At 35.8% G+C, this 23,275-nt stretch overlaps 2 protein-coding genes across 3 annotated transcripts; both read right to left on the reverse strand.

Moving 5' to 3' along the window:
• Nucleotides 1-613: 613 nt before the first annotated feature.
• LOC132103258 (BCL2/adenovirus E1B 19 kDa protein-interacting protein 2-like) lies at nt 614-10,213 on the reverse strand. Of its 2 annotated transcripts, none has more exons than XM_059508213.1 (10): nt 9,958-10,213; nt 6,453-6,530; nt 6,301-6,371; nt 5,438-5,689; nt 5,138-5,329; nt 4,960-5,062; nt 4,753-4,884; nt 1,877-1,963; nt 1,676-1,774; nt 614-875 (listed from the first exon to the last, which is right to left on the reverse strand). In XM_059508213.1, the coding sequence occupies exons 1-10, from the start codon at nt 9,999-10,001 to the stop codon at nt 851-853; spliced, it is 1,083 nt and encodes a 360-aa protein (XP_059364196.1). In that variant the 5' UTR covers nt 10,002-10,213; the 3' UTR covers nt 614-850. The 2 variants fall into 2 exon arrangements, with proteins under 2 accessions (XP_059364196.1, XP_059364195.1); XM_059508212.1 differs by lacking the exon at nt 9,958-10,213 and adding an exon at nt 7,437-7,570.
• A 2,387-nt stretch (nt 10,214-12,600) lies between these two features.
• On the reverse strand, nt 12,601-23,238 carry LOC132103261 (exopolyphosphatase PRUNE1-like). The gene is made up of 8 exons (XM_059508215.1): nt 22,798-23,238; nt 20,180-20,284; nt 19,854-20,056; nt 18,756-18,940; nt 18,516-18,674; nt 18,297-18,391; nt 14,416-14,574; nt 12,601-13,859 (listed from the first exon to the last, which is right to left on the reverse strand). Exons 1-8 carry the CDS (start codon nt 22,834-22,836, stop codon nt 13,449-13,451), a joined length of 1,356 nt encoding a protein of 451 aa, XP_059364198.1. The 5' UTR covers nt 22,837-23,238; the 3' UTR covers nt 12,601-13,448.
• Nucleotides 23,239-23,275: the final 37 nt, after the last annotated feature.

A 23,275-nucleotide genomic window follows, 5' to 3' on the forward strand; every position in this document is an offset into this window, starting at 1 on the left:
CAAGACATACATGTAGTATGTGCAGTTTGAAAGCTCAGGTTGTTCAGGTGTGGCCTTGTATAAATATTTGCACATAGGAGTCTATTAAATGAGAGCACATTCAATGGGCCACTTTACAGGCAGCAGCAGCTGAATATTAGAGAGTATTTCCCTTCCATATTCCAGAAGAAAACCAAGCACGATTATATTTGCAACAAGTATGCACAAATATAAACGGAACAATGCGGCTTCTTACAGCAACATTACACACTCCGTTTCTAATAGCGTTCTGATTTTGCAATAAGTTTGAGCATTGCTGCATCTGTGCTAAAAACTTTCACACGTGATTAAATGCTCAACTACAATGCATTTTACAGAATATATATATATATATATATATATATATATATATATATACACACACACAAAGATTTTGCAACCATTTAGTGCAAATATTAAAACTAATATTTATCCTAATTTGGGTATGTTCACTGTAAGGCAAAAATGAAATGTTTAAATAGAAGTATTTCTCATGCCTAAATATAATAAGTTTTATGAAAATTAATTATTATCAATTAATGTGATTTTCTACAGTCTGGGAAACATTTTAAATGCTTCCATGTTGCTCACAGAACTGTCCTGACCCACCTTGCGGCATGACACAGCTGTGTCTCTCTGAAGCACAACACTGTCTTTGTATTTCATCAAAGAGCTGGTGGCAGGAAGTTGTTTTTCTGTCATTAGGGCATTTGCACTAAAGCTTGACCTTTAACCCCAGCCAGCTCCAAATCCCACATGCATGTCAGTTTCCCCAGTCCAGTGTGAAGTCTGTACAGTTTGTACACCTCTGCTCTCCTTCCATCACAAACCTTCACCTGTTCATCTGCTCATCATACCTGCAGAACAAATCAAATCATCTCCATCACCGGTAGCACTTTCTATTTAATGAAAACAAGTAAGAATTAAAAGTAGATCTAATTTATTTAGAAAATATTTCAATCTCAGTGGATACTTTTTGATGTAATTTAATTACAGATGATACAGAAGGTATAAAGAATTCACTGATAATATTTATGAAATACACATTTAATGATACATTTGATGTCAGTTATTTACAGAGAAAAAAATAGATATGATATGGAAATAGTGAGGTGGTCAGGAGATTCTACAAATCTCGTAAAACCAGCATCACTTTCACTGGTATAATTTTTGTATTTATTTAAAATAATAATACAATCAAATGTTTTCCAGAAACGTATTCATTTAAATGATCGCGAAATCTTTATTTTATGAAAACATCTAATGAATATATTTGAAATGGAATAATTAGGATCTATTCATAAATGTTTTTATTTTAAAAAGTTCAACAAATATTTCATGAATACATTTTATCAGCAAATGTAATTGTTTAATGAAAAACATGATTACCAAGTGAATGTAATATGAGTCAAACTTGTATAATTTCCTTACCCTATTTCTTCCTCTTTCCCCTTAACATTTCTGGTCATTTATCATTAATTAATTGACATTAATAATGATCAATACACATTTCTTTAATAGAGAAATGACTGGATTTGATTATAGAAGCTGGACTCAAATATAAAACAAGCCTTTATGGAAAGAATTTATACATAAATATGAATTTTCTGTTTAGAATAATGACAGCGCACTACTTTGGCTTGACGTGGACACTCACTGTCTGATGCAGTCTGGGATTTGCAGCTGGGCCACAGGAACAAACTCTGCCAGTTCCTGCAAGCTGTGGATGAAGCGCATCTTCCTGCTGAATTTCTCACTGCAAGAGAGAGGAAACGGGTCAGTCTGATAGCGTTTGCTATTAATAATGATTATGACATTTTGAGCTGTGTTTGCTGAACTAATGTTCATCCACACTCACCTGATGAAGGGTTTGATGACGGTGATTAACGCTCTCACGTACCAGGCTGGGTGAACCACGAAAAGCCCTTTCAAGTCTTTTCTTAACCTGCAGAGGGTTTATCATGAAAGAAAATATATTTAATACCTCAATCAGAAAAGCAAAGGCAAATAACTATGTATTGGCACATTAAACTATTTTGTTTCCAGTAACTGGTTGGTTCTCCCACTGGAGAAGCACGATGCCAGCAGAACATGACGACACGAGGGAGCAATCGCTGACTGACACCAGCACCACCCTGACCCGTGTGAAACCATGTTGAATCATGGAACACAGACAGGCAGAAACTCGGAGACGACAGTCTATTTAGAACATATTCCACTGGTTTCCTAGCTAAAAAATCATCGCAAATTGAACCTTTTTTTTGTTTGTTTTTTTGCATATGTTATTTAAGGGTTAGGGGTTGTAAGGCTCAAAGAGATTATTCTGATTGCTACAAAATAATTTATTCTGATCTACTGTGGGTTCCAAAAGTCTGAGACTGTTAGTAAAAAATTATCTATAAATCTTTAAATCAAATTAAAAAATTCTACAATTTAATTACAATTGAATGCATATTCTAACTTTGAACATTTGTGACCCTGGACCACAAAACCAGTCTTAAGTCGCTGGGGTATATTTTTAGCAACAGCGGTCTTTGTCAAAAATATAGATTTCTCTCTCTTTCTCTCTCTCTCTATCTCTCTCTCTCTCTCTTTCTATATATATATATATATATATATATATATATATATATATATATATATATATATATATATATATATACAATGGTTTTGTTTTATCCCCCTTTTTTCCTTTAAACAGACCCAAAGTGCATCTTTGTATACCAGTGGAAGCCATACGGAAACAAACATTCACATATTTGATATTTGGTAAATACTTCAGTATTTATTGCCATTTTTATTTGAATACAAAATGCTATATGTTTATTTCAATGTGACTTTGATCTCAGATTTTAAATGTGATCTAAGAAAAGGTCAGCGTTTCCTCTGAAACTGTAAAGAGTGTAGCTAAATTGGCTTTATCGCAGGAGTTTCCCTCTAGATTCACTGGCATTTGACATGAGTTAATTTTTCTCCTCGCAGTTCCTCTTTGATTGTGTGAAGTCATGCTTGACTGTTTGTTTCTGTGGTTTTCAGTTGCCGTCTGTACAGTCAGCAGCTTATGAGTGATCGCAGAGGAAAATTCATCCAGTGACGCAACAGAGCCAGCAGGGATGACAAATCGGGCTTTCAAGAGCATCCCACACTCCTTAGTTCCTCATTTCCCAAATTGATCTCACATGATAAGCAGACCTTGAATTTCCAGAGTTTACAAATTCCTCACATAAAACATTTATGAGACTGACCTTCACCTGCAGGAATGAAATACAACTGTGAGACAGCTATGCCAGAAAATATAGGGAAATTAAACATGAATTTACTATGGTAATTCTTTTGCTGGTCAATAATAGCAAAACAGACCCTTTTAGGATCAACCTGATTCTAATCACCCCGTCGGGTTTATTTTAGGATAATGACTGGCTGACTGTACATAAACAAAGTAAATAGAGATTTTGTAAATAACATTGACGTCCATTGAGAACTGCCACACTGGCCTTGAAGAGCCGACACAAGAGTTATAAACCTTAAGCAACTAATCCGCAATGAAGTATGCAATCTAAAAATATAGCAACAACAACAAAAACACATGACAGCTGAGAAGAGGTCAAAGGTTATCTGAGGAATGTCTGGAAGAACTCCGATAACATGGCCTTCTATGTATGAGTCCACAGCATTCCTATCATATTTCATAAGAGGGGCATTAAGAAAGAGAGTGGAGGTGGGTTCTCACGTTCAACAGGAACTGAACTAAAGCGAGACTGGCACAGGCAGAGCTTACACACAAGCTCCCTCTTCTGGAACTGATGGAAAGTGCCACTGTAGTTTCATAAGACATCAAAAAACTGTTTTAGTGTTTGTGTTTTTGTCTACACTAGTTCAGAAATACAGTCAAACAGCAATTTTGTGAAATATTATTACAATTTTAAGAAAGTGTTTACTGTTTCAATATATTTTTAAATGTAATTTATTTTTCTAACTGAATTTCAAGGGTCGTTACTCCAGAATTCAGTGTCACATGATCGGTCAGATATTTCTATTATGCCGATTTGGTTAAGAAAACATCTTCTTATTAAAAATTTAAAAACAGTTATTCTGCTTAATATTTTTGTGGCAACGGTGATATGTTGTTGTTTTTTTCCCCCTCCCAGATATACACATTTAAAAATTAGTCTTTCTCTTGAAAGTGAACCAAACATTTTGATGACATCATCTCTTGCTCAGGGGTGCATACATATTTTTGACACTATCTAGAATGAGAACATCCCATCCCCAAATTTCAAAAGAAAGTAGCTTTGTTTTGTTTTGTATTCCAGGCAGCGTCTCAAAATCTGCCCTGTCACAGCTTCCTGTTTCCAAAGTAAATATGTCAACATAAGAAACATCATTCGTCAAACCATTCTGTGGAGTCTTTAAAAACCATATGAAATCAAAATTTAACCAACTGATTTTTTTTTCCATCTCAAAGTTTGGTTTCATCATCATAATCAAACACAAAAATGTTTATTTTTGTTGTCCACATGAGAGGATAAAAAAGAATTAATCAATAATATCATTATATAACACCAGAAATCAAATCCTGATGAATAAAATTAAGTCTCGCCCTACATAATTTGCCTGCTAAATATTGTGCATTACTCAGAAACACATCAAATTACAGAAGTTGAATGTGTAATTTGTTGTTGTCTTCAGTTATAAAACTGATGATACATCATAGTAACTACTAGTATAGCTCACCGTCTGTCGATGGACATGTAACACTGTCGAAGCCACTTAATCCCAGGCATTTTATTGCGAGGGGCCATTCCACACAAATACACCAATATGTAATTCTCAGACACCATCAAGTCCAACGTGCCAATAATGTACCTAAATCCAAATAAATCATTAATAAACATTTAAGTAATTGCTATATAAATTCATACCAAATCAACCAGGTTTTACCTGAAGAGATTGTCCATTACATATTCATAGTGTTCTGTTGTATTTTCTGGAAGGTAGCAGGAAGTGAACATAATGATGGCTGTCGATCCGTCCCCAAAATATCCTAAAAAAGGTGGTCTAATTTAGTTGGTTATTTCATTAAAGCGTGTTCCTCTCAGCTTGTTCCACAAAATCTCACCTCCGTGGGAAAGAACTTGAAGGTATGGCTCCAGAACGCTCATGTTGACTTGGTAGTCTTGGCCGCCAACATGAAATCGTCTCCATCGTCGCCCATTGCTGTCCACCTTATCCAAGTCCAGGTGTCCCATCTCTGCGTGCTCCAGTAAACTGGCTTTTCTGATTGCTGCTTTGCCCATCCTGGGAAGATCATCTGCAACGACCACAGTGCTAGTGGTAAACCAGTGCTCTGTGTAGATTTCCCTATCTCATATTTGTGAAACCAATACATGACACAACCCTAATTAAAATAACTGAATACCTTCCCACTCTAAGTCGTGCATGCTGTCTGGAAAGTTGTAAGACTCGCTGTCTGAGGGTGTCTCTAAGGCCTCCAGGTTAATGTCCATCTCTAGGTCATCATCAGGAGATGGTGAAAGGGCAGAAGCATCAAACTCATCAGATTTCATGCTCCGGTCAGTAGAGGTTTTGTCCAGTGTTAAACTAAGAGTTGGTGCCACTAGTCGCTTCTTCCTGACGGTATTACCAGTAAGGGCCAGGCTAGTTGGAGGGACTAGAGGAAAGAAAGAAAACGAGAGGTCAGGGATTACAAAGACAATACAGTACTGTATATTCACTACCATTCAAAAGTTTAAGATCAGTAAAAAAAAAAAAATTCTACTTGTACTTTTTTTTTTTAATGGTTCACACAAAAATATTAAGCAGCACAACTGTTTTTCAACAATGATGAAAATAAGGAATATTTTTTTTTGATCCGCATATTTGATTTCTGAAGGATCATGTGACACTCAAGACTGGGGAATGGCTGCTGAAATTGCAGTTTTGCCAGCACAGTATGATAATTAAATATATACGGAATATAATAAATAGAACAAATCACTTTTTGTTTTTTCAAAATTGTAATAACATTTCACAATATTAGTTATTACTGGATTTATCATTTAAAAAAACAGCATTGAAGAGTATAAGAGGCTTCTTTCAGAACATTAAAAAAAATCTTAATAACCCTAAGCTGAACTGTGGCACGTGTGTGTGTGTGTGTGTGTGTGTGTGTGTGTGTGTGTGTGTATGTATGTATATATATATATATATATATATATATAAAAAAAACACATTTATATAAGAAATATTTCGGCCAGTAACTAAATGGAGAAATTAGGTTACCAGGCCTGTTTCCCTCAGTTCCAGGGCTTTCCTCTTCATCTCCAGGACTCTGTGTGTCCTCAGGAAGAGGTCTACAAAGATCACATTATTTATTCCCATGTACACTCGAGTTGAACAAAAATAAGGTGCATGAATCTGTTACCACAGTTTACCTGGGGAACTCCTCATCCTGCCATTCCTCCCGGAGCTCCATGTCAGGAAAAGCAGATGTCTTCCCGTTTTCTGAATGCCTGCAGGAATAAATAGAAAATCTAAAGGAAGGCAATGGCACTTCTGTATTATTAGTTATTAACAATGAAATTCTTGGCAGGACAGTAACTTACTCCTCAATTTTGTCAAAACAACATTCCAGGTTTGTTTGCTTTATTTATGGTACAGGTCAGCACAAGATCAATGTATAGAAAAGATTTACCCTCCAGCAATTTGGAAATGTTTCTAAATGAATTACTGCCGTAAATGACAGAGATTGATTTAGTCTTTGATATTCTATTAATGCTTATATCTGCACCTCATGCAATGCTTTTAACCTCATGCAGGAATTTTAGATGCCCAAAAATCAACAGCAAATCTGTATGTTAAAATATATAATTTTGTTTTTAACTATTTTAAATTTGTGAAATAAACCGCTTTCATTTTATATCGCCTAATTTACTTTTACTGCCTTTTTTTCATTGTCATCAATTAAACTCGTCTCTTCATAAGAGCAGAAGTGAGACAAGTTCCAGGATTTGGAAACAATTTTGACATGTAATAATGTATAATTTTGACCTATACATGTCCGGTGTAGAATAAGTTACCTGATTGATTGACACTAATAAGTATAGTCTGATGTTAAAGACAGATAAACCACACTACTAGTAAATGGATTACTAGATTAAATAGTATGCGAGTTTAACCCTAGATAGATAGATAGATAGATAGATAGATAGATAGATAGATAGATAGATAGATAGATAGATAGATAGATAGATAGATAGATAGATAGATAGATAGATTTAAAACTGAACAAATTCGTGTTGGATTAGACTGCACGTGCAAACAGGGCTGTGTACACTTGAAACCTCGCTAACGCCCATCACATAGCTCTTTATGGACATAATATGTAAATAATGACAATGTAAACATGCTAAACTCACCTTTCCACTAACCTGCGCGTCAAAAACAAACTATTTAATTTGATTAAAAAAAAGAAAAGTACTAAGAACATTACAAACGCTATAGTTAAACTTATAATAGGCTACTGAACCTCGCCATCAACCTTTACAACGACAAGAGATATTGTTTTTTTCTCTACCTCACCAAAGCAAATTAACCTTCATTCCAAACACAGAATTCAGCCAATCAGAACGCATCGCACCTGATGACGCAGCCTTCGCTCCTGAGAGAGCCTCAACGCCCCGCCCACAACCCTACAGCTGCTGTACTTTACGTGCTGAGGTAGCCCAAGGCATCATAGCTGCGCCTCTGCTAAATAAAAATAAAATGACCAGTTTGGGACAAAACTTTAACTTTAGTTGTTATTAGTTTACCATTAGTCTGTCATTAGTTTTTAAAACCGAAATATTAATTGATTCTTTCAAAATCAAAGTCTGAAGGTTTTCTTTCTATACTTCAGCTGCTATGAGTTCAACAGCTTCACACAAGCTCTGGTGAGTTTTAAATTAGTTTAAAGCTTTTAAAAATTGGGCCTTTTTTTCTGAGCCGCATCTACATTGTCAGTTGTGACACAAACAGTAAAGAAATTGCTTGGGATTTTACAGTAGTTATTTATTTTTCATATTAGTTAGGTCCTAAAAACCATTAAATAAATGGCTGCATTTACATGTGTGATGTGCAAAATTAACAACACTAACATTTTCTGATGATGACAATTTACTGAACTGAGAATCAGTTTGAACCCATCAAGTAGTCGCAGTTCTTTTATTCATTGAAGTGATTGCAAGGTTTCTCAATATTTGTCATTAATATTTGACATTCATTTTGAGTCTGACAGTGCAATATAGAGATATATTTCCATTCAAAGTGCATTTTTTTGAGAAAATGGAAACAGCAGCATACTGTATGCATGCAAACATAGATGAAAACTTCTTTACATGCTGAACAGATTTATCCAAAACATGCACTGTATCTACATATTTAAACTTTTTTACAATACTGTATATTATAATTTCTATTCTATACTATACTATTCAAATATATTCTGAAATATTGTGTCAAACTTGTCAAATGCAAACTCAAACATAAAATTTGTTCCTGTTTCTACCTCAAGTATTTCTTTACGTCAGCAGATGTGGTAATTACACGTGGCACAAATTACCAGAAAATCTAGTTTTGTTTTCAGCTGATTCTGGGCAGGTAATGAGCCGGTGTGCTGTCAACAACATATGAGCCACATAACTCAACCTGTTTCTTATGTGAAGCCAGTATCAATTATCAGATCTTGATGGTGTTGTCTTCGCTTCAAACCTGTAAACTTGATACATACACTATACACTATTATCCATCAGGATTGCTCAGAGACTACATTATTTCAAACATGAAATGCTCCGAAACATGAGGCTGTATGTTTTTAGTTACTGACTAACTCTCTTTAAGTCAATACAGCACCAAAACTGTTCCATGTAATCTCATGCCCAGTGTTGACTGAGACCCTATCAGATGTCAAAATGTATTTTAAGAAATATGAAGGGCATTTTAGAACAATGTATAAAGTTGCGGCAGACAACAACATACATTCACTGCAAAGCATTGAGGTGTGTACTGTTTCAGCAATTGTTCTTGATGTAACTCTTACAAGATTAAGCAAAGTAATCGCCTGTTGTGAAAACCTTTGTCTTAACTGGTAAAATACTTCAGTAACTCATTCTGTAACTTACTGTATTAAGGATGTATTATTAGTCATATCACATAAACACTGAGGGTTTTTATGACACTAAGTTTCATGTATTCTCTTCTTGTCTGGACATGAACTTGGAATTTGGTATGGAAAGTATTAATATTGTGTAACAGTTTTAATATCATTGCAATTTTAGAGTCTAAAACCATCAAACGTTATGACATATTTATATATATTTTAGTGGTGTCAATGGAGTAGATTGGAGTAGAAGTATTTTCCCCTTTTAAAACATTATAGAAAATTACATTTTTGTCACGTTTCTCCATCTACATTTGCATTTTTAACTCATGACAGCAGTGAAGTCCTTATTATCCTTATTATTATTGTGTGAAATATGAAAGAAAATCTGATGGTCTGTCGGATGACAGGATATGAGGAGATGTCTTTCTGTGGTTGTTAGGTCTTGAATATTAGTCAAGAAGATTGGCAAAAGTACCGGAAATCAGTTCAACAGCAACTTCCTTTTTCTGAAATCCTCTTTCTAAATAACTAGAGACATAAATGGTACAAGGATTTCTCTCGTGTCCTTCTGCTGTACACTTCTGCACCAGAACGTTAAAAACAACTCTTATGACCTCTTATGGTACTTGTTTTGATCTTATAAATATGTTTTGTCCAGTTAGTAACTGAAACTTTTATGAACAGAGGCCAGTTGAACTTAATCATTACACTGCAAACAAATGCATTCATTTATTATTTGTTACTTCAGTCTTTAGGGACAGATTTCTGATGACAATAGGAAATCAAAAATTTTGACTTACCCATTTTGCGTGTACCTTTCCTTCTGGTCTGAGTAAGTCCCCATTTCTAAAGTCGTTTAATAGAAAGTGTCTAAATTAGAAATGCATTGATGAGCATGATCTGAGGTGTTTCATGAGCGTCGCCACAATGGAAGCCAGTTTCAGTGTCTGTATCTTGTGTCTTGTGTAAGGGAACTCGCCCTGACTGTCAGTACAGGTTTTTCAGCATTTCTGACTTCTGCTGACTGAATTGTATGTCTCCCATTGGCTCAGCTGCTCTGAGAACTTCTGCTCCCCCACAGGGAAGGCTGGGAAGGTGGAGGAAGATGCCACAGACAGGCATGGCTTCATGGTCCTAATACCCTTGAGGTTACAGGCCTCTTTAAAAGAAATAGATTTAGTAGTTTGTATTCTGTTAGGTGCATACACTACTGTTCAAAAGGTTGAGGTCAGTAGGATTAATACTTCTATTCAGCAAGGTTTCATTAAACGGATCAAAAGTGACAGTAAAGACATTTACATTATTCAAATAAAAGCTATTCCAAAAGTTTTTTTTTCAAAGAATCTTAAAAAAAAAAAAAAAAAAAAGAGTAATCTCATTTTCCACAAAAATATAATGCAGCACATGCGGTTTCAACATTGATAATAATAAGTTATTTGAGCACCAAATTAGCATATTAGAATGATTTATAAAGAATCATGTGACACTGAAAACTGCAGCAATGAATGTTGACAATTCATTTGACAATATACATTTTTATAACATATTTGTTTTTGAATATTACATTGTAATATTTCACTATATTAATGATTTTCCCGTTTTTTTTTCATCAGATAAATGTAGCCTTGATAAGAAACTTCAAGACTTCAAGTGACTCCTAACCCTAGGGTTGTGGGTTCGAGTCTCGGGCCAGCAGTAACATGACTTAGGTGCCCTTAAGCAAGGGATCGAACCCCCAACTACTCCCCGGGCGCTGCAGCAAAAATGGCTGCCCACTGCTCCGGCTGTGTGTTCACAGTGTGTGTGTGTTCACTGATCTGTGTGTGTGTGCACTTTGGATGGGTTAAATGCAGAGCATGAATTCTGAGTATGGCTCACCGTACTTGGCTGAATGTCACGTCACTCTTTAAAAATGAGACTGCAATGAAATTGTGTCTTTCATGGAAAAAGCTCACAAAGAACACACTGAACTATTTGAAAATGTTTTATTCATACTCGTATCATATTCATAAAAAAAGTCCTTGGCAATAAAATACTTGACAGAGGATGTGCTCTCAAATGTCCTCCTGTTTCACAACCATAGCACAGTAGTACATTTACATTCAATCAATAACATTATTATGATATTGGGGTTATATAGTTTGGCGGAATCGATTAGTAAAAATGTGCTTAGTTCTCCTGAGGAAGCATGCAGCAATCCTCTGCTGTCACCATGTACAATCTCACCAAACTATTGGTCAGGGTTAATTCACAGGGTACACAACACCTCAAAACATACCACATTATATGTTTCAAGTCCTTTAAACTTCTTTATATAACTGTAAAACATGTTATTATATAAGTTTTGCCAATTATGCCTTTAAAATGCCTTGGACTGAACCTGAATATAATGAATATTATAATTAAGATAATAGTGCAGTAAGAATGAATCTGCTAATAAGCTACAGACCATATAACAGATGAACAAACTGACTGTTCATGAAAAAAAACATGTTTGCTTTCAACCCTAATGTACCCAAAGCATCAAATAAATTATGTTAACATAAAATAATATTAAAGGCAGGGTAGGTAATACATGTATAAACAACTTTCTTCCAAATTTGTTTAAACTTTCTATATATATCAATGCATAATTAAAATGTAAGTACTCTAATAAAAAGAGTATAAAAATCGAGTGACTCTAGACCGTTTAATCTGTATTAAACACAGCTCATTATTTCCATTTCGGGACGAAACATAGGATTGGCTTAGGCGACTGTCACTCTCTCGCAACCATGGCAACCACCCTTTTGCCACACATGACCTGCCCACTTGCGCGTGCACGTTTGATTTGAGGAAACAGCACGTTTGATTCAACAGGCACGGATCCTAGGAATACCAAAACAATGGCAGAGAAACAGCAAGCAAAATTCACAGTACCAGCCTATGCAGTTAGTGAAGGCAAACCAGGCAAAAAAAGGAAGACAGTAACAGTACAAGAAAAGGCAATGAAACAAAGAAATAAAACGTGAGTTAAAATCGGCGTGGCTTTCCAGCGATGGCGAGAACTGAGGGAACTCAAGGGGCTGAAAAGTGACTCCTTGATGGCTTTATTTCTGCTGGACAGGTAAATCTTTCTTTTTGTATTTTGATCATACATATTTTTTTCATGAAGCATGTGTCATTAGCACACGTAGCTGCGTAATATAGCTAACATAACATTACTTAGCGAGCCGTAGTAGAGGCGATAAATAATCTATAGGAGCCCAGAAGGGAGGGGGTGGAGTGAATGGAAATAATGAGCTGTCTTTAAAACAGTCGTGAGAGGTCTACAGTCACTCGATTTTTATACTTTCTTTTTCAGAGTACTTACATTTTAATTATGTATTGATATATAAATAAAGTTTAAACAAATTTGGAAAAAAAGTTTTATATACATTTTTTTACCTACCCTGCCTTTAATTAACAGAATACTGAAGCTCTAAATCTCAAATGATCAAACGTTTAACATACCTCACACACAAACTGCGGTCTTTGTTAGTTAATGGTAAAATCTCAATGACTAAAATGCAGGTGCCCTGATTCGAAGCGGAAGCAGGTCAGTTAACACCTATAACATGCAAAAGGCCACAGAGAGGGTTACTGGTAGTTTAGCTCAGTATCCACGAGATTAAAAAAATTGCTCGCCTGCTAGGATTATACTGAGAGTGTGATATTGTAAATGCAATTTCCATTAGCTTTTACAAATCAAGGGAGAAGTAAAAGATTTTCTAGGCAAATCAATGCCATGCCCCAGAGGTGATCTGCAGACAAGTTGAAAATAACTCCACGAAGAATTAAGAATGTTATTGGCATCAAAAGCAACGATAGCTAGCTACCATGTTATAATTAATTGTATAATACCAGAAATGCATTATGCACTGTCAGTAGCTAGCTTGCACTGGGTGCTGATTGTCAATTTTAGATAATGTGTTTATATGTCTTAATGAGACTTCTGATTATTTTAGAAGATCAAACATGAATATGACTGTGAACAATAAATAAACAGCCTAAAGCAGAATTTTGTTTTTACAGTAGCCAAACTTTAAACATTGTACATATAATGCATTTATGTAATGCTCCATTCGATCATGATCATAAACCAGTCCTTAGAAAGTCAACAGAATGGTCTCTTCAGACTATCGTACTTTTGTGAGTCAATTCTCATGCCCTAATGCAGCACTGTTGGATATGCACTTCATCCTCTTGAAGATGCAAAAGAACTTTCCTTCTCCAGCTCTTATTCAAGACTCTCTTGGACAACAGTTTCTCATCACTGGTCCTCAGGAGACGTGTCCTCCATGCTGGCAATCTTGCTAACTTTCTCCACCAAAACCTCAGGACTAATTTTTGGTAGGCCATTGTCTAAGGGACAACCCTCCACCAGACTGTTCATTGGCGTTGGAGGAATTTGGGTATCGTCCTCAATCCCAGCGTCCTCGGGACATTGTTGTGATTCACTCTGGTCCTGATTGGAATCATCGTACAGCTCTAGGTCCTCTATGTTCCCACTTTGATACGCTTTCTTTTCCCTCTCCTTCAGGAAGTCTGTGATTATGGGCATTACTGTCTTGCGGGAAGCTAATGTGTTACAATGTATAAAGGCCTTCACATCTGGATATGGACTGCTCATTGGCTTAAGGTCCAGAATGTTATTTTTGGCTTTTTCTAGTGCTCTACTCATCTATGAAAAAAGAAAATACAGATATCAATTATTCAATTCATTTATTCATCATTTAAGATTGGATTCATTCATCAAAATTACAGTTAATAATTGTTAAATATTTTTGCAAATATTTATGCAAAGGTGATTTTTTTTAGCAGCCATTACTCAAGGCTTCAGTTTCACATAATCCTTCAGAAATCAATCTGATATGAATATTTTTGTGCAAACTGTGATACATTTTTTCCAGAATTTTTTGATGAATAGAATGTTCAAATAAGTTATATATTTTGTAATATTATAACATGTCATACACGGTCACTTTTGATTCATGTAATGACTCCTTGAATTTAAAAAAAAATCTTACTTTTGAACAGTGTATTTCCAAGTAAATAATTATATTCAGTGATCAGGAATTGACTGGATCAAGCAATTGTTGCCATTTTTTACATTTCAAATTAAAAGACAAATTGGGAAACCCTGCAAATTTGACTCCTAATCTGGTCAAATATACAGAGTTAATTATAGGGAAGCCATCTGAACATTCATTCCCAGTAAGGTATAAAGCACGGAGTACCTCTCCCCTGTAGACAGTGCTGGAACTGTAGACGGCTAGCTGTCGGAAGGGCTCCTTGTTGTCATTGAAAGAGATTGTCATGCAAACCACCAGGTTGTAGTTGTGTTTGTGGCAGAACTCACAGAGGTCCTGCTGTAGTCCACGCCTCTGAAGAAAAGCCTAAATATTAATAAAATTGATCAGTGCAGGGTATTTACACCTGAAAAATGTAATCTTTAAAATACGCACAGATCAATTTCATCTTATGACACATCTCTGATCTCTTCTGAATCATTTGACTGATATTTCTGATTAACTTCTTTGGCAATTTGACATTTAAAATGGTTACGTAAATAAACATTAAATAAGTGGCATTATTACTTTGAAGTAATAATTGAGATTCTGTGGGTAATATATCTATATATTTTTTTTAATCAGGGACTTATTTTTTGGAATTATTATACAATGTGAAAAATAAACAAAAATCTACAATGTAGTGTGAACAAAGAAAGTTTTGATACTTCTCAGAACTGATTCAGCAACAGCTTGTCTCAATATTGTATGTGTACAAACAAGAGACGAGTAGAGTCTGTCACGGGGGTTGATGTCTGGTGTAATCAGTGGTGTGCAAGACAGGCCACCCAGCCCTGCGGTGAGTCTGGGTGTGTCTGACTTGGAATCAGTTGTGCTTTGGTATTAATGAGGAATTCACATAAGTCACGAGGATGGACACATGAGCACACTTTGTGGCCACAACAGTAGCTCCTTACATTTCAGAATCTACATTTCCTCTTTCTCTTTGTGGAACCAAGTACTGAGGCTAAATGCATAGCACAAACACAAGATTCACTTCATTTAGGAGAAAACGTCATTTGCATGTGATCTTCTAAATTTAAAATAAGAATCAGAAACAGCATCAGAAATAGTCCTGCTAGAGTGCAAGTTTGCAAGGAGATTCCATACATAACAGTTTATAGAGATGCACCAATACAATCACCTATATATATATATATATATATATATATATATATATATATATATATATATGCCCAACTGTAAAATATATTACGGCTGTCAAATCGATTTATCGCATACAAAATAAAAGTTTGTCTTTACGTAATACAAACATGATTCCAATAAAGTTGGGACACTGTACAAATTGTGAGTAAAAAAGGAACGGAATAATTTACAAATCTCATAAACTTATATTTTATTCACAATAGAAAATAGATAACATATCAAATGTTGAAAGTGAGACATTTTGAAACATCATGCCAAATATTGGCTCATTTCGGTATTCATGAGAGCTACACATTCCAAATAAAGTTGGGACAGGTAGCAATAAGAGGCCGGAAAAGTTAAATGTACATATAAGGAACAGCTGGTGGACCAATTTGCAACTTCTAAGGTCAATTGGCAACATGATTGGGTATAAATAGAGCCTCTCAGAGTGGCAGTGTCTCTCAGAAGTCAAGGTGGGCAGAGGATCACCAATTCCTCCAATGCTGCGGCGAAAAATAGTCAGGGGCGTCGGACTCGGACTGGGGGTAAAACCAGTACTGATTACCAGGGCCCCAAAGGAAGAGAGGGCCCCTGAAAAGTCTGGAATATATATTTTTTTGGGGGGGGGGATGAGTCCGATTAGCGCCCGGGATCTTGTGCAGCGCCCCTGAAAATAGTGGAGCAATATCAGAAAGGAGTTTCTCAGAAAAAATTGCAAAGAGTTTGAAGTTATCATCATCTACAGTGCATAATATCATCCAACGATTCAGAGAATCTGGAACAATCTCTGTGTGTAAGGGTCAAGACCGGAAAAACATACTGGATGCCCGTGATCTTCGGGCCCCTAGACGGCACTGCATCACATACATACATCACATACACATACAATGCTACTGTAATGGAAATCACAACATGGGCTCAGGAATACTTCCAGAAAACATTGGCGGTGAACACAATCCACCTTGCCATTCGCCGTTGCCAGCTAAAACTCTATAGGTCAAAAAAGAAGCCATATCTAAACATGATCCAGAAGCGCAAGTCAGCGCAAGCACAAAAATTTGAAGTTCTTTTTGGAAAACTGGGACGCCATGTCATCCAGGTTAAAGAGGACAAGGACAACCAAAGTTGTTATCAGCACTCAGTTCAGAAGCCTGCATCTCTGATGGTATGGGGTTGCATGAGTGCGTGTGGCATGGGCAGCTTACACATCTGGTAAGGCACCATCAATGCTGAAAGGTATATCAAAGTTCTAGAACAACATATGCTCCCATCCAGACGTCGTCTCTTTCAGGAAAACCTTGCATTTTCCATCATGACAATACCAGACCACATACTGCATCAATTACAACATCATGGCTGCGCAGAAGAAGTTATCCGGGTACTGAAATGGCCAGCCTGCAGTCCAAATCTTTCACCCATAGAAAACATTTGGTGCATCATAAAGAGAAAGATGTGACAAAGAAGACCTAAGACAGTTGAGCAACTAGAAGCCTGTATTAGACAAGAATGGGACAACATTCCTTTTCCTAAACTTGAGCAACTTGTCTCCTCAGTCCCCAGACGTCTGCAGACTGTTATAAAAAGAAGAGGGGATGCCACACAGTGGTAAACATGGCCTTGTCCCAACTTTGTTGAGCTGTGTTGATGCCATGAAATTTAAAATCAACTTATTTTCCCCTTAAAATTATATTTTCTTAGTGTAAACATTTGATATATCATCTATGTTGTATTCTGAATAAAATATTGAAATTTGAAACTTCCACATCATTGCATTCTGTTTTTATTCACAATTTGTACAGTGTCCCAAGTTTTTGGGAATCTGGTTTATATATATATATATATATATATATATATATATATATATATATAAACAATGTTATTAATAACGGATTCATTTATGGTATTGTAATCAGCATTTTTATTCCCATAATTTATCTTAGTTAAATCTCTTAACTACCTACCTGCCCAAATATTTATACATAAATACACACACATATATGTAAATATTTTTTTAATATATACATGTATGTGTGTATATTTGCATTTATATATAAATCTACGCAATACACACATATATTATGTAAATACAAACTTTTATATTTTGGATGCGATAAATCAATTTGACAGCCCTATATATAACAATGTTATTAATTTATCCCATAATTTATCTTCTCTTTACTAGCAACCTGCCCAAATGAATAAAACCTAAATATTCAGCACTGATCAAAACAGGTTGGATGCCTCTTTCATACATATATACACAGGCATAAAACAAGCATCTTTTGTTTTTGACCATGCATCACATTGCTGTTTATTCAGCAACTTGCGCTATAAGTGTTATGTAATTTCGAGACGAAATCCAAAATTACTTTTAAGAAAACAAGAATACATTCTGCATGTATAACAAACAATCATTCAGTACTGAATCACATTTAATAGTTAATAAATAGACTGAGTTGTGAGTAATTTGCAATGTTCCATCACAAAAAATGAGTTTTATACGATATGAAACTAATATGAAACGATCATATTAGTATTATATTACTTCTTTCATTCTACCTATGTAATATTGCAATAAAAAACACACATTGTGTCTTTTTGAAAGAAAAGCAAAAGAAAAAATTCAATGACATTATAGCATTTTGCTATACAACAATTGAAAAAAAAAAACTTTGTACTTCTTAAGAGTGTGATTAAATCCTTTAAAAACACAATTCAAACAAAAAACAAAAATTCAATGCAATTAAAGGGACAAAATATCAGCATTTGCATATATCTGCATAAATATTTTTTGTTAGAAGTGATATCAGCCAAAGACAATCAAATCAAGACATTGCAAGCTTCAGAGATTGTAGCAGCTATTAAAGGTCAAGTGAAATATGTCAAATAACAGCACTGACCTCTAGTGACATGTAAATGACACTGACGGCTAATTTTAGATCCCCGCCAGACACTGCTTTCATGTCTTTCAACAGCATCTGTTCTGTGGTGAGGCCTGGAATCCAGAACAGTACAATGACAATTACTTTTGATGATTGCATGCTTTCAAATTATACTGTTTGTTATGTCTGCATCAAGTGGTTTGTTTAATTAACCTAAACAGTAAAAGATCCTCTCACCTGACACATCAAACTTGGCATTCTGTAGCGACTGAAAAAGAGCACCCCTCTGAGGCAGTTTGGGAAAACAGTTCTCCAGAAAGATGGCGTACTGGCTGTCCTTAGGGGTGACTTGGCCTGCCTCAGGTGCCATGTTAACACAGTCTCGGATAATGGCACCTGTCAACACATATATTATATAAGTTAAGCTGTGAGAGCTCGCATTCCTCTCTGTGTTTATTACATCACCATGACACTCACTGTATAAAAGCTGAGCCACTTGTTGGTCGAGCACCTCAGGTGCTTTTTGGGCAATGCGCTCTGTCACCAAGGTGGCACAGGAGCCCACGGGCTCCACAGTGACGGGACAGGAAGGGGATGTGGGCCTCAGGAGGAGGTGATGGTCAATAACTTCCACAACTGCGTCTTCCAGTTCACTGTCAGCACTACAGAATAATACAGATTTATTATAAAAGAACTGACCAAATCTCCTGATATTCACTTCAGAACTTTATTGGCATTTCACAGATTTAATAATAACAACAATAGTTCTATATTATTGAATATTCTATCATTTATTTAATATAAGAATATTAATATATATATTATTTATAGAATATATTTATTTATTGGGTTATAGTATTTATATTAATATATATTAAAATGTCTCATTTCAGCACGAATACTGCTTCTGTGGTCATTCATTTTTAAAGAGACCCTTTTAGCACACATTTACATACATTTAGGCATATGCTGCAGTAAAAAGCTTTATAATTCTATTGCAATTAATTGCTATTATTATAAATGTATAATATTAAACAAAACTACTACTGTTTAGAAGTTGGCAGATGTGATTATGTAATTTTTTGAAAGTCTCTTATATTCTCAGCAATTTATATTGACAATAATATTACAATTTAAAAGAACAGAAGTGTGATTTATTCCTGTGATTGCAAAGCCAAATTTTCAACAGTCTTTACTCCAGTCACTGTGTCACACGATCCTTCAGAAATCATTTTAATACAATGACTTGGTGCATAAGAAACATTTCTGATTATTATCAATGAAAATAGTTGTGCCGGTGCTTAATATTTGGGGGTTTTCAGCATCCTTGATAAAATGAATGCTCAGTTGATGAATTGAAAGCATAAAGAATGGCATTTATTTAAAATGATAAAAATCTTTACTGTCAATTTTAATGAATTTGATCCATCCTTCCTGAATAAACATATTAATTCCTTTCAAAAACAACAAATCATACTCACCCCAAACTCAGTTCATTAATTACTCTAAAACTGTATTCTTTTTTGATGTGAAGATGGAACAAGGTGCATATGTGCTACAGAACAGAAGACTGACCTGGGCAGAATATTGTGGTCGACCAGCGTCAGCATCAGTTGTTTGTTCTTGTGCAGGCCGTGGAGGTCCACCTCGTCCCTGAACAGCAGGCAGTCCTGCGACAGACCGCTCTCTCTCAGCAGAAAGCTGCTGTCAGAGCGCAAGGGGAACTCAGCCCGTGGGATGTTGAGTACAGGGACCGGCATCTTCTTACAATCCAGACTCTACGAGAGGACAACAATAATGAAGAACAAAACAATAATCCAGAATTATCACGTCTATTATCTCTCTGCCATTATTCTCAAGATTTCCAAGAACAGTGGTTTATTGGGTTGGGGATAGCATACCTTTGAAAGAAAGTAGGCAAAGGTCAGGGATGATACCATGGAGTCCATATCACAAGCCTCATTTCCCAATACGACATGCAGCCCTTGGCTGTTCTTACTACAACCCTGAGAATGAAAGAGAACAATGTCAGTTAAGTTAAATATTTGTTCTTAAAGGTATAGTTAACCCAAAAATGAAAATTCCGTCATCATTACTCAACTTCCAAGCCTTTTTTTCCCCCTGTTTGACATAAAAGGATGTGTTTTGAATGCTGACACTGCTCTTTTTTTCATACAACAAAACAATACAGTGACCAGGGGTTATCAAAACAACAACAACAACAAAAAACAGCTCCATAAAATTAGGCCACAGAACTTATGCACTATATAGTCAAAATATGTATTTGTGAGAAACCGATCTGTTCTTGTTAGCTGTAAATCTTCTCTGCCACAGCTCAAATCTCATCCACACTTCACCTATTCAAATATTGTGTGAAAGCGTTTAATGTTAACAATAATGGCTTTTGTTTTTGCATGTCTTGTAAATGATTTCACAGTAAGGAACAATGCGCAGAAGCGAAAATGAAATTTTAGAGAACTATGATGAAGGGCACCTCAGATTTTCATATTAAAATAACTTACATTTCAGTGTTGCTCTGAACATGATAAATAATAGTACAGCTTCAGAAGACTTGGAATATACACTACAGTAAAAAAAAAAAAAAAAAAGTCTTTTTAATGTTTCTGATGACTTTTTCGCTCACCAAGGTTGCATTTCTTTAAATGAATAAAAACGGTAATATTGTTAAATATTATTACAATTTAAAAGAACTCTTCTTTTAAAATATATTATTTTTGTGAAAACACTGTGAAAAACATTTATTATTATCAATTTTGAAAACGGTTTGGAATAATTTAGTATTTTCTGGATTCTTTGACAAACAGAAATTTCAAAAGAACAGCATTTATTTGAAAAAGAAATCTTCTGTAACATTCTAAATGTCTTAACTGTCATTTTTGGTCAATTTCATGGATCCTTGCTGAATAAAAGTATTACTTTCTTTATAAAAAGACTGACCAACACTTTCATACAGAAGTGCAGTTATGGACTATATGTTTCTTAAAATGTGCTTTTCTCTCTCTATTTCGAAGCCTACAACTCTATTTCGACAACTCTATTTCGAAGCCTATTTGCGAGATGAAGAGCACTTTTAATAGAATAACACCGAACACATCGCCCTGGATTCAATAAAACCTTTTATCCCTCCACATGATGACTCCTCATCCAGCGTTAATTAGCATTTGGCCTGCTCCATTACTCCAGCCGAAATCAGAAGCCATCTGTGACGTCAGCATTAAATGATGTACTCTGATCTGGGCAGCCAGCTGGGGTTTGTTTGAAATGCTGGACGACGGACTGTCAACACAGAGTCACTGAGCTCACAACAGACACAGACCAGGGGTGAGGCTCGTTTCGGGTGAGGTTGGATCCCTATTTCTCATGTGATAATCATCACCAAAATCTCTATTAGATGGGGAAGTGCAGGAAAAACATGCTTATTCATGTCCGTATGTGCATGGCCTGAAGACAGCACAGGAAGTTAGTCACTGTAATGTGAAATGGACCACGGGATGGTGAGTAAACAGTACAGAACCTGCGGGCCTCGGTTCAGGGTGGAAAGAGCAGGGTGTGCGCTCTGTTTGCAAGCTCACCCTCTGATGCAGACAAAAAACACTTTGACCACAAGTGCAACCGTATAATTTCTTCAATCATTGACTGAATTAGTAAAAGAACCCTTCTCTGCTTGCTTCCATGAGCTGAGAGTCTCAAAGTAAACACGGGGCTTCAGTATATCCGCCCGGCCGTGGCTGAGTGCAGGTGTCAGGGTGTTTGGGTTTAAAACAACAGTGTTTTGGGTAGAGAGATGCACTGCTGTTGGACAGATGCTGTCAGGATGATGTGCAGCAGGTGTTGTCTCTGCAAATATGGCCACCTTTAGTTTCGAAACTTGAGTGCATTAATCTGAAAAACTAGAAAAGCGGGAATGGATTTTATTGGCTTAACATACTGACAGCACTTTTAGAAAACAGTCTCCAAAAGATGGATGCATTGGCACCAAACAGCTCAAGCTGATTCAATTTGTTGAGTTGTGTTTTCTTTGTTGTGGTTTTAATTGCACACGTATATAATTATAAAAAGTTTGTACATTTATAAATGTAACCTAAAATGTAATATTCTTATGTATATTATTTGCTTGTTCTTCGTATACTTTTTTTTTTAATAAAATGATACACGTATAAATAATATTATGATAGAAGTACTGTAAAAACAAATAAAGCTACTTGCGTAGTTTCTCTCAAGGCATGTGGCTGTTTCTATCTTTGGCGCATGCGGCCAAAGTCTCTTCACCCGCGTCGTACCATATGATTTGTGTCAATTTCAAGTGTATATTAAACAAAACATACATTTTTTATCACACCAAGCCATCATACACAGCAAACATACTCCTGCTTATGAATTTCTCAACATGCACAGTGCAAACACTGGCCACATTTTAGGTGGTTAAAATGGTAGAAAAAAACATAACACGCGCAACCCTATCTCTTTTAGCGTTACCGTAACGTTACCATAGTCTTACCTTAAGCACGTCACGACAGCTCCGTAAATATGCTTCCATTGTTACACGGAGCCCGAGAGGTTTCACGTAACGGAATATCCTGCAATGCCCTTCAGTGCCTTAGTAATGTGTACAGGGTCTCAGTGTGGTTCATTCACTGTGTAAGTTGAACCACTCAGGAATTCAGAGCGCACATGTGACCTACGTCGCGACGTCACATGCAGTGTCAGGAAATGTAGTTCTGTTGTGGACTCACAAAAGACCTTAAAATGAAAGGGCCTTGTGTTACCTTAGACTCATCTCTCTATGCTAGTGTTCTCCTAAATGGTGACTAAATCAAATTTACCCAATATTTTATAAATATACAAGTTGGAAAATTATAACATTTCTCTTTGAGAGGAAATGAAACAAAATAATTTATTTGACTCATGCACTTCTCACATATATTCCAATCAAAGGCTAACTAGAATGAGAAGTCCCTCAATGAACACTTTAAAAC

This window comes from Carassius carassius, chromosome 24 (assembly GCF_963082965.1).
Source record: "Carassius carassius chromosome 24, fCarCar2.1, whole genome shotgun sequence".
Classification (NCBI taxonomy): Eukaryota; Metazoa; Chordata; class Actinopteri; order Cypriniformes; family Cyprinidae; genus Carassius; species Carassius carassius.

Bases quoted from the DNA above. Each gene is read 5' to 3' on its own strand.
- LOC132103258 (XM_059508212.1), bottom strand. From the start codon at position 7,507: ATGTTCTTAGTACTTTTCTTTTTTTTAATCAAATTAAATAGTTTGTTT. The intron at 4,885-4,959 runs GTAAAACCTGGT...ATTTGGATTTAG, and splicing joins GTAATGGACAATCTCTTCAG to GTACATTATTGGCACGTTGG. The intron at 1,775-1,876 runs GTGAGTGTGGAT...TCTCTCTTGCAG, and splicing joins GTCATCAAACCCTTCATCAG to TGAGAAATTCAGCAGGAAGA.
- LOC132103261 (XM_059508215.1), bottom strand. From the start codon at position 22,836: ATGGAAGCATATTTACGGAGCTGTCGTGACGTGCTTAAG. The intron at 20,057-20,179 runs GTATGCTATCCC...GTCCTCTCGTAG, and splicing joins TTGCCTACTTTCTTTCAAAG to AGTCTGGATTGTAAGAAGAT. The intron at 18,941-19,853 runs GTCAGTCTTCTG...ATTATTCTGTAG, and splicing joins GACCACAATATTCTGCCCAG to TGCTGACAGTGAACTGGAAG.